The 10,680-nt window shown below is 45.8% G+C and overlaps 5 protein-coding genes across 5 annotated transcripts; 4 read left to right on the top strand and 1 right to left on the bottom strand.

Annotated features, from left to right (window-relative positions):
- The first annotated feature begins 721 nt into the window (after positions 1–721).
- Positions 722–1,599, top strand: LOC132257124 (DNA-directed RNA polymerase II subunit RPB7). The gene is made up of 4 exons (XM_059753896.1): positions 722–815; positions 885–1,205; positions 1,274–1,411; positions 1,477–1,599. The coding sequence occupies exons 1-4, from the start codon at positions 804–806 to the stop codon at positions 1,525–1,527; spliced, it is 522 nt and encodes a 173-aa protein (XP_059609879.1). The 5' UTR covers positions 722–803; the 3' UTR covers positions 1,528–1,599.
- A 74-nt stretch (positions 1,600–1,673) lies between these two features.
- LOC132257123 (glutaredoxin 3) lies at positions 1,674–2,639 on the top strand. The gene is made up of 3 exons (XM_059753895.1): positions 1,674–1,821; positions 1,892–2,308; positions 2,390–2,639. Exons 1-3 carry the CDS (start codon positions 1,772–1,774, stop codon positions 2,565–2,567), a joined length of 645 nt encoding a protein of 214 aa, XP_059609878.1. The 5' UTR covers positions 1,674–1,771; the 3' UTR covers positions 2,568–2,639.
- Positions 2,615–3,431, bottom strand: LOC132257125 (probable prefoldin subunit 5). The gene is made up of 3 exons (XM_059753897.1): positions 3,233–3,431; positions 2,945–3,160; positions 2,615–2,879 (listed from the first exon to the last, which is right to left on the bottom strand). The coding sequence occupies exons 1-3, from the start codon at positions 3,332–3,334 to the stop codon at positions 2,721–2,723; spliced, it is 477 nt and encodes a 158-aa protein (XP_059609880.1). The 5' UTR covers positions 3,335–3,431; the 3' UTR covers positions 2,615–2,720.
- Positions 3,432–3,505: 74 nt separating this feature from the next.
- LOC132257148 (ATP synthase mitochondrial F1 complex assembly factor 1) lies at positions 3,506–4,987 on the top strand. Its single transcript, XM_059753934.1, has 3 exons — positions 3,506–3,616; positions 3,719–4,288; positions 4,350–4,987. The coding sequence occupies exons 2-3, from the start codon at positions 3,762–3,764 to the stop codon at positions 4,939–4,941; spliced, it is 1,119 nt and encodes a 372-aa protein (XP_059609917.1). The 5' UTR covers positions 3,506–3,616; positions 3,719–3,761; the 3' UTR covers positions 4,942–4,987.
- Positions 4,988–6,278: 1,291 nt separating this feature from the next.
- Positions 6,279–10,660, top strand: LOC132257175 (synaptic vesicle glycoprotein 2B). Its single transcript, XM_059753964.1, has 8 exons — positions 6,279–6,475; positions 6,541–6,702; positions 7,735–7,897; positions 7,976–8,261; positions 8,871–9,097; positions 9,162–9,418; positions 10,151–10,438; positions 10,504–10,660. The coding sequence occupies exons 1-8, from the start codon at positions 6,349–6,351 to the stop codon at positions 10,551–10,553; spliced, it is 1,560 nt and encodes a 519-aa protein (XP_059609947.1). The 5' UTR covers positions 6,279–6,348; the 3' UTR covers positions 10,554–10,660.
- Positions 10,661–10,680: the final 20 nt, after the last annotated feature.

The raw sequence follows: 10,680 nt of genomic DNA, 5'->3' as shown, positions 1-10,680 counted from the left end.
GGGATTTAAAGACAGCAAAAGCGACACGATGATTTCATTTAAAGACGATTAGGATAAGAGTAATTATAGGTTTCCTTCCTCGTTCCCCGAAAAGAGATGGAAAGTGAGAAAAAGTAGATAATTTTGCCTACTTGAGCTCGTTTCAAAATAGTTTTACACACTTTTGCCACTCTCACGAGTTGGAAACAAATATAATTGCTTCTCTAAATCCTTCTTCGCCTTGTTCTTCGCCCATTTATGAAACACTGAAAATGTTATAGAAATAATAATAGTGGAAATATAAAATTGTACAACTTAGAAAAGTGAATTTCTTTAGAGCTTTTTGTTCGCCACTTCTTGTTGTTAAACCATTTGTGATAACAATTGAAATAGAGCATTAAATAAATGGATAAAATTACAGTGCAAATTAAAGAAATTATGCTCTAAAAGTGGATTTTCTCCTATTAAAAGTGTTTTAATTACAAAATAGAAAATCAATCGAAAAGTCAACCGAATTTCGCTTTGTGTCTCGGCTAAGCGTAGCTTTCTTCCCTAATTCCTCAAATTGCGGTAGAACTGATGACTTTTGGAGTATTTTGGCTGGAACTATTAAATATTATTTCCTGAGAAGGAGTAATTTATGCTAAATATCCAGCTTTTATTATTTCCATTCACGGTTTGATCCGATAATTTTTTACGCGCCCTTTTGGCGTCTTTTTACGGCAAATTCGCAGCCAACTTCACAGTGCTAAAGTGTCAGCGCGTGCAAAATAGTAAACAAAGCGGCATTTTCCCCCAAAAAGTGCAAAAATCACACGGAAAAGATGTTCTATCACGTGAGTATCTCTTGATTGTGCATCAGCGAATCCCTTTAGCACCCTGTGCATCTTGACATTCCACTGCAGATCTCCCTGGAGCACGAGATTCTGCTCCATCCGCGCTACTTTGGGCCTCAACTCCTTGAGACGGTGAAGCAGAAGCTGTATACGGAAGTGGAGGGAACGTGCACGGGAAAGTACGGATTCGTGATAGCCGTGACCACAATTGACAACATCGGATCGGGAATAATACAGCCCGGCCAGGGATTTGTCGTGTATCCAGTCAAGTACAAAGCAATCGTTTTCCGGCCGTTCAAGGGAGAAGTGCTGGACGCTGTGGTCACGCAGGTGAATAAAGTGGGCATGTTCGCCGAGATTGGGCCTCTGTCGTGCTTCATCTCCCACCACGTGAGTCCTGTGAACTGTTTTCGCCGCCTTCCCGGGCTTGGGAGTGTAATGAGAGTGTCTTTTTGCAGTCAATTCCCGCTGACATGCAGTTCTGTCCAAATGGGAATCCGCCCTGCTACAAGTCCAAGGACGAGGATGTGGTCATTGCGGCCGAAGACAAGATCCGACTCAAGATTGTGGGCACGAGAGTGGACGCCACGGGAATTGTGAGTAAAATTTATCAATCACAATGTGCAAGAATGTCGATTGATCCCTGTTTTTTCATTGCCAGTTCGCCATCGGCACTCTTATGGACGACTATCTGGGCCTGGTGTGCAGCTAGAACATTCCTCTGGCCGGTTTTGCGTACAATTTTCTCTATTTTGTAATAAATTAACTCCATTTACATCATTTACTCTCTGTGTGTTTTAAAAAATCCCGGGCTTCATTTTCGGAACCTGTCAATGGCATTTCAGCTGAAATCACATTTGTAGTGATTCCCCGGTGATAATCTTCGCGACTTTCACTCGTTCTCCAGTCAGTTTTCAGGCAAAATCCCGGGAAGAGAGGGCATTTTCTGACCAGAAATGGTTGTCTTTATTGTGGCCACTGCCGAGGAGTACGGCAAGCTGATCAGGTGAGTGGAAAATCACCGCTTGAGAGATACTCGCTGGATTGTGAGGTTACGTTTCGTGACTCCTTCGCAGTTCCTCCAAGCCCACCGTGGCGATCTTCACGGCGGACTGGGCGGAGCAGTGCAAGCAAGTCCTGGACATTGCCACGGATCTGTCGGCGCAGCCGGCCTACGCGGATGTGCAGTTCATCAGCGTGCCGGCGGAGGAATTGTCGGAGATCTCCATGAAGCACCAGATCGAGGCTGTGCCCACAGTTGTGTTCTTCCGCGCGGGCAGCGCGCTGGACCGCGTGGATGGCGTGCAGATTGCCGCCTTCACCAGCAAGTGCGAGAAGCTGGCGGGTGTGGCGACGTCGGAGAAGGGGAAACTCGAGGAGCGCCTGAAGGCGCTGATTAGTCGCCATCCGGTGATGATCTTCATGAAGGGCGATCGCAGTGCGCCGCGCTGCGGCTTCTCCAAGCAGCTCATCGCCATTGTCAACGAGACGGGGTGAGTGTCTGGGGTCAAGGGGCGCCTATTTCTGGCCACGCGCGCTGAATTCGCCTCATTTGCATCTTTGCTTCTCAACAGCGTCTCGTACGACACCTTCGACATTCTCACAGACGAGGACGTGCGACAGGGCCTGAAGACCTTCTCGGACTGGCCCACGTATCCGCAGGTGTACGTGAAGGGCGAGCTGATCGGCGGCCTGGACATCGTCAAGGAGCTGCTCGCGTCCGGAGAGCTCAAGGCAACACTCGCCGGCTGAGCGCGTCCGGAAGGCGGTCTTGGGCAGGTTTTGGAACACACGAGGGATGAATAAATTGAAATTTTTAGTATATTTATCAATCTGCTGATGAGTGTCCGGGATTGTGATGCTCCTGGACGTGAGGAAAGTGCGTTGAGTTAGGCTGAGGTGAGTTTAAGCGGGCTTCTGCAGCTGTGCCAGCTTGATTTCCATCACATCCATGATGGCATCTCGAATCTTGGACTTCTCGAAGCCCAGCATCTCGATCTTCTCCACCTGCTCCTGCACGAAGTCCACTTTCCTCTTGAAGTAATCCTTCGCACCGACGACATCCTGGAATTCCCCCGGAAACCCGTGAAAATCTCTCTCAGTCTCTCTCTCTGACATTCCTTGATTACCTTCTCAGCATAGTAGCCCGTGCCCACGTCAATGATCACGTTGTCCACCTGCTTTATCACTCCCGGAACGTACATGCTTCCGGTGAGTGGCACCAAGACGGGCTGTTCCTTCTCCTTCCACTCCGGCTTGAACTGCTCCAGGCTCTCCTTGGAGCCCATGAATTTGCTCTTGGCCATCTTTAGCGTCTGCAGAGACTCCTGGAACACGCCCAACTCCTGCAAGGCGCCCCGCGAGGGCAGGAAGAGACATTAAATCCACCCCCACACTCGCACTTTGAGGTTAAATACCTGATCCAGCTGACTCTTTAGCTGCGTCAACTGCTGCAAATTCAGCTTCATGAGGTCGATTTGCTGCATTCCCGGCTCCTCTGTGGATGAAATGCTCGCCATGGCTGCCGATGTGTGGCCAGGAAGTGCCAGGAAAGGGAATCAGCACAATTATAAACAAAAAAGCACGGTCAGAACTTTTTGTTCGCCACTCTTCGCCGCAGTGAAACCCTTCAATGACACCCAAATTTCGCCTCAATTCTACCGTTAATTTTTTATTGTGAAAAATTTTCTTCAGAAATTTTTTCCCGAGTTTTTAGCAAACATTTCGTGTTGAATTCTCTGATTTGCGGCCAGGAAAACTTCAGCAGAGGATGTATGCACGTTGTCAGCTCAGATCTATGGGTGAGGAGTGTGGAAATATGTGGAAATAAGGGGAATAAACTTCAATGGATTCCTTCGATGTTTATACATTGTATTCGTGTGGCTTCCGGTGCTTCCTTTCAGGGAACATTTCCAGCAAATTGAATTGCCAAGACAACTGCCCGATATGCCTGGACGAGGTGGAGAACGGCGTGGTGACCAACTGTGGTCACGTCTTCTGCACGGATTGCCTGGAGAAACACATGAAGCAGAAGAAAGTTATCGACCAGACAAGCCTGATGCAGGGTGTTATCGAGTGGAAACGCCGTCCGATGCTCTGCCCACTCTGCAAGAGCCGCCTCGACAGATCCCTGTTCGTCAGTCTGCAATTCTTCCGGAAGTGATTGAGATTTTGGCGCTCGTGCAATGTGAGGTTATGTGGCTGAGTGAAGTTTTGTGCTGTGACGTAAGGGAAATGCTGGTGAGGAGGATTCCTGTGTTTTGGAGAGGAGTATCGCGTGGAGTGACCATGTCTGCGAGTGCTAGAGCTAAGGAGGTGGTTGAGGAGCTGAAGGAGAAGAATCCCTACTACGAGAAGTATGCGGAGAAGATAGCAAAGCTGCAGAAAACCTCGCCGGAAGAGTTTCTGTCGCGTGTTGACAATTTGGAGAAGGTTAAGAAGCCGGAAAAGGCAGCTCCGGAGGAGAGAACCAGGTGAGTTTCTCTGCAGATGTTGTTCTCTGACGGAACTCTGAGACTTTCTCCCTCTTTCCAGGAGCTACAGTGAGTTGCTGAAGCCGAAGGAGTCGCTGAAGGAGAAGGGAGAAATTCCGCACAAGAAGCTGGACGACATCATGAAGATAGATTTGGTTGAGGGCAAGTCTGCCGATGAGATCCGGTCCATTTGGCTGGAGTATCACAAAATGAAGGACGTCATCGCGGCGGCGATTCCCACGGAGCAATACGATTTGCAGCAGAATCGTGCCAAGTCGCATCCCATCTTCGTTCTGCCCATCCCACGAAGTCAGGGCTTCGAGTTCATCATGCTGCAATTCGCCGCCAACTCCGTGCACTTCACGCCCCTGCTCTGCTACCAGGTGCACAAGGAGAACGCGCCCGAGTGTCTCAACATTGTGCACTACACGGAGTTCCGGGAGAAGGGAATTGTGCTGATGCGCGGCGAGTACGACAGTCAGGTGATCAACGCCCAGGAGGCGCAGTGTCTGGCCAATCAGCTGCAGCTGTACTATGGCCAGAACTCCCAGGACAAACTGCAGCTCCTGGAGACCTTCACCAACCAGCCGGAGAGCTTCAAGCACATGGACGTGATCGCAGAGCTGGAGAACCTGAAGATCAGCACACCGTGAATTCTTTTCTGTGTCTAGTTTATTGAATATATACGTGGATTAACTTAATCCCCCGTGAAGTCTCTGTCATTCCGGTCATTCCTTGAGTAATCCTGCTCGAAATCCATCTCTTGAGGGCGAAAAGGACTCACAAATCCGCTACTGGACTCTATCATGTCCAGGATGGGCGACAGGGAGAAATCCTCGGCTTCCTCGGCAGTGCTCTGTTGTCCAGTGATGTCATTCAACAGCTGAGTGTCCAAATTGAAGGACGACGCGTCCCTGTCGTCGGCGCTGAAGCTATTGAGCCAGGAAGTGTCTGAGAAGCTTGAGATCTTTGTCTCATTGCAGCTTTCTGCCATGTGGTCAGGTGCATCTTGCTCCACCTCCATCAGCCATTTCTTGATACTGTCAATCGTCTTCACACTCTTCTGACTGCACTCATCCACGAGTTCCTGGTACTGAGCAGCTTTCTGCCTCGTGTCCTCTTCCGGATGCGCCGCTGAAGCTTCCCACCTTCCTGGGACGTGCATTGCAGGCAGTTCAGCGGACTGTGCCTGCTCCTGACCACTGTCAGAGACTCCAGGAGGCCTGAGTGTCTGCCAGTAGATGGAATTCTTGAAAGATCCCGGGCAGGAAACTGAGAATCCAGGCTTCTTCGGTGGCTGCAAAAAGTCAGGATTTTCCGGCACTCTCTCGCCTCTGCGCTTTGACGCCTTGGAATCATCTTCAAGATAGAACGAAGCAAGGCGCGAATTAGCGCCAATTTCCCAGAGAAAATCACACCTTTTCTTACCCATATTTTCTCCACGAGCTTTTTTTCTTCAGCACACTGCTTCGGAATTCAAAATATGCCACCAGAGGGCAAAAGTGGCGCTCATCCATTTGAATATTAACCGTCAAGATCGTCTGAAGATCATCGTGGAGAATTTTAATGAATGGGCGGAAAAATTGGTGGAAAAGCTAGACAATAAAATTTCTCATCCGCGTGAAAAACCCACCTTTGTCAAACGGAGATTGAACCGTGGAGAAAAGTGTGGAGATTAGGCTTGTTTTTCGCCACTGAGCGACATGTTTTGCGCAAAGCAACAAATTATGACGGGCAAAAAATGCATTTCTACAATTCACTTTAATTGCACACACATAAAATTAATACTGCAACACCCTCAGAAACAATAGTCATGATTACCATACAAATTCCGCAGGGCTGATCTTCAACCACGCGTGAAATATGTCACCACTTATCTCTGATCCGCATGCAAATTTGCCCAGAGGATTAGCACGAGGAACACCTAGAGATCACCGGCAGCATCTCGGCGAACTTATAAATGCTGACGCGACTCGGAGTCCCCAGCAGTTCATTATCAGCTTTTCCGTGGGGATTTTTTGGGGCGCTTTTTTTCGAGGGTGACATGCAGTGATCGCGAAATGGTGGCAAATGATCGTGGAATCTTTACCATTGACGAAAAGTTGTCGATTGACAGTGAGAAGAATGGGCGAAAGAGTTGTGACGAAGGGGAGAAAATCTCTCTGGATGAGGCTCTCGACAGGCTCGGTTTGTGCATGAAATCCCCACCAGGCGAAGGACAGGGATTACAGGGATTTGCTTGCTTTCCGCAGGATTCGGCCGCGTGCATATGCTGGTCATCATCGCGGGGGGACTTTGCCTGCTCACGGTGATCAACGAGTCGATGGGCATCGGCATGCTGATGCCGGTGGCTCAGTGTGATCTTGAGCTGACATCCACTGATAAGGGCCTGTTGAGTGCTATCAGCTTTTTGGGTAATTTACACACCTTCGCGCCATCCGGAAAATAACAAACCGCCGTTCGACTTATCACAAATCCCATTTCAATGAGATCGGAGAGTTTTGCTCGTCTGGCGCGCAATTATGCGATTGAACATGAAGATATCTACGCAAGGGGGAGATAATATGATCTAAAAGTGCGGTAAACAGTTCAGTAGAAGACATAAAGTCGACTTAAAGTTATCAACAGTGGATTTTAACCAAGTTTCAACAGAATTTTAGGAGAAAATTACTCAATATCAACAGTCTAAGGACTAATTAGTCCATATTTTTCCTATTTTCAAATAGGATAAACAATATTCGTCCTTATTGCTTTTTGTTCAAACAAAATAGCGTAATTCGGGAAATTCGTTGTATTTCATTTGATTTTCGTGCTAATAACTGCTTTTTTCGGATTCTGTGACTAGTTTAAGTCAGATTTAACCACCAAAAACATCAAATATTACTATTCATTGATAGAATCATATATTCTTTGATCTTGAGCAAATTGTGATCAAGTCAAAAATATATTCCAAAGTAGTATTTTGAGCTTGAAAAATGTCCATTTGAGAAAGCTCTCAGACGGATTTTAGACTTGAAAAACCAGTAATTTTGATTTCATTAGCAAATCATAAGACAATAAGATGTATTTGAATTGTCATAGACAGTTTCTGAGTGATGATTTTACGATATGGTTGGAAAAAGAGGCAGAAAAGGAGGTTTTAAGTGTGTTCCGACGGAAATATCCAGGGAAATATTTGATGAAGACTTGAGGAATTTAACTGTAACTGTGCAAATAATGTGCAAACAGGCTAAAGAATTGAAATTAGGCAGTGATTTGTAGATTTTGACTACTTTATCTCCCCCTTTTGTATACATAAATTCACCCAATTCACCTTTTCTGATAAACAATAAGGAAATTTGAGTTCGCTGTTATAAACTTGATGAATATAATGTCAACCAGTCAAATGGCTGAGCATTAATTCACCTCTCCGGAACTCCATGATGAGCATCTTCACTTCTTCGCAGGAATACTGACATCATCCCACTTCTGGGGCTACTTGGCGGACACCAGAGGACGCCGCAGGATGATCATGTGCACACTATTCGGCACGGCGATCATCACGATCTTGTCGAGTGTCGCGCAGAATTTCACCCTCTTTGTCGTGCTGCGATTCTTATCAGGCGTTAGGTAGGCGGATTAGCTGAGATTTGCACATCTTATCTCGCGATGTTTTGCCTTATAATTGTCTCTCTTCGCGCTCCGCAGCATCTCGGGTCCATCAGCCGCGATCTACGCGTATCTGGGCGAGTTCAATTGCAATCGCTACCGAGATTCCGTCATCTCCTTCACCAGCACCTCAATCGGACTCTCCGCGGTGTTCGTGGCGGGCCTGGCGTGGATCCTGCTGCCCCAAACCTGGGCTTTCGAGATCTACGAGGGCTTCTTCTTCCGTCCATGGCGTCTGCAGCTGATCATCAACACCCTGCCCGGGATCTTGGCTGGTGTGCTAATTGGCATTCTGCCGGAGAGCCCGAAATTCCTTGCCTCACAGGTATGCACGGCCTCAAGGCCTCGATCCCGGTCGTTGTCCTCCCGCGATTCCTGTTTCAGTCGAAAGTCTTCCATGTTATCGATAATTGGCCAAAGAGATACGATTGTGAAAAGGTGAATTTTCGTATAAATTGTGTACAATTTATTTTAATCTTTTTTCCCCAACTGACCAATCCATTAAAAGTAATCTTATTCTCGGTTCTTAGACACTGTAGGCGTATTCCAACGGCAAAAAGAATATGAAAAAAAACAAACGTTCTCCCCAAAATTTTAGGGACTTTAAACATTCTCTTATTCTTCCAAGTATTCTTCCAATTCCAAGACAAAAAAGGCAAAAAAGCCACGAAAACAAGAGACTTTTTCCACTTTTTCACAAGTGTCTCAAGATATCTCAAGATATTTGAATAATACAATAATTTGAGCGATGATGAGAATTTTCAATGGCACAACATTCGATTGTGACAAAGTGATTCTCCTCATGATCGGCATATTTTAGCGGTTCACACAAAAAGACACACTTTTGGGTGAAAAAATTTTCATCTGAAGATTATGCAAAGTAACTCCAATTTATCAGTCTGAATGGAAACCAATTGACCAATTACTTTGCCAGGGAAAAACAGAAGAGGCTCTGGCTGTTGTGAAGTGGATTCACGCCAAGAATTCCGGCACGGAAGCGACTCAGCTGCGAATCAGCGAGATCTCGTCGGAGGCCCAGACGAAGGGTGGGGATTTAGGATGTCTCAAGTCGCTGCTGAACCAAATGAAGCCTCTCGTGTCGTCAACCTATGTGCTGAATTTTATCATCTTCTGCAGTCTGCAATTTGGAGTGTTTTACACGTAAGAGCTTTTTGGCCTTAGCACTAAATTTCAGGGTTCTCAAGAGCTGTGAGATCACTTTCAGGTGCGCAGGGGTTGGTCTCTGGTTTCCGGACATCGTCAATCGAGTGCTGCAGAAGGCGGGAGACGATAGTTTGACTCTGTGTCAGACTCTTGACTTCAAACCCAATGCGACGAGCTTTGAGCTTTTGGAAGACACTTGCGACGACTCCATTGGAACAGACACGTTTATGTACAACATGCTGTACGGATTGCTCTACATCACTGGCTATATTATCCTAGGATTTCTCGTGAAGCTCTTCGGTCGCAGAATACTACTTGGTAAGCATAAGCGCAAAACAAGGGGAGATATCACGTCGGAAGTGGTGTACAGATGCATTCTTTGGCCAAGACTTTAAACTTCTTGTGATTAAGCAAGACTTTATAAGAAAATCAACCCCAAAAACATTAATTAACATGCTCAATTGGGGAACATTTTTATTAATTGCCTTAAAAAACATTTATATGACTAAAAACTTTATTAAAATTTCAGAAAATGCTTATTTTAAGATTTTTCTCGCCAAATTTTGAATAAAAATCTCCAAAAGAGAATTTAAATATAGTAAATTTTTTTTTTAAATGTTCAGAACTTCGAGGCGATTTAAAGTTGCTTAATTATAGTGTACAGATTTGAGCCATATTGTCTTCCTCCTAGTTCAACATCGCGGACGACTGACCCCCAAAACTCTAGATTGTATTATTATTTTTTTTTTAGAAATAAGCATATGTATCTATCAGTTGAGAAAAATGGTTTTTGAATAATTTAATGAAGTCGCGAAACATTGATATCTTGTCGCGCAAAAAATGCCTTCGACGCTATGCTAATTTGTCTTGATTTATTGGGTTGCGAATTGTCCAGCGGGCAGGAATCTTGAGATTAAATTGAATTCTTCTGGGATTGAGCTGCGGAATAAGAATGACTCACCCGTTATAACACCTCTTGACCAACATAGATTTAGAAGAATCGCGTGTCTGTGGAAGATTTAAATCAATTTCAATTCAAATTTCGCACAGTGTCTGTCTTGGGAGGATCAGCGGCCATTGGATTGGCGCTCATTTGGGTCACTAGCCGCACTCTTGTGGTGTTCTTCCTGAGTCTGCACTTGATGTTCGCCGGGGTGTCAATTTCGGTGATCAACTCGTCTGTTGTGGCTGTTTTTCCCACCCACTTGAGGGCAACGGCGGTGTGCATAACGCTGATGTTCGGCAGATTGGCAACATTCACCGGAAGCAACATCATTGGGCATCTCTTCGATATCAATTGTCAACTGACATTCCTCACATCCGTCGGCATGATGATGGGTAAGCTTTCCATTGAAAGCTCCAAAGAGCTTCTTTCGCTCAAACTGTGTCTCTTTTCTTTCAAGTGTGCGCCACAATTTCACTCTTCATCCAAGTCAAAAAGCAATCATCATGAAAAGGATCTCAAACAAGCCAGAGACTGAGAAAATTCATAATCAGAATTACCACCTAAGACTTCACTATATAGTGTAATTTTAGTAAATAAAGCATTGAAACAAGAAAGTGTTTTCTCACCACCAGGC

This window comes from Phlebotomus argentipes, unplaced genomic scaffold (assembly GCF_947086385.1).
Source record: "Phlebotomus argentipes unplaced genomic scaffold, Phlebotomus argentipes genome assembly contig_42, whole genome shotgun sequence".
Lineage (NCBI taxonomy): Eukaryota > Metazoa > Arthropoda > Insecta > Diptera > Psychodidae > Phlebotomus > Phlebotomus argentipes.
Note: the sequence above shows the minus strand (reverse complement) of the source record. Positions and strands in the feature narration are given on the sequence as shown.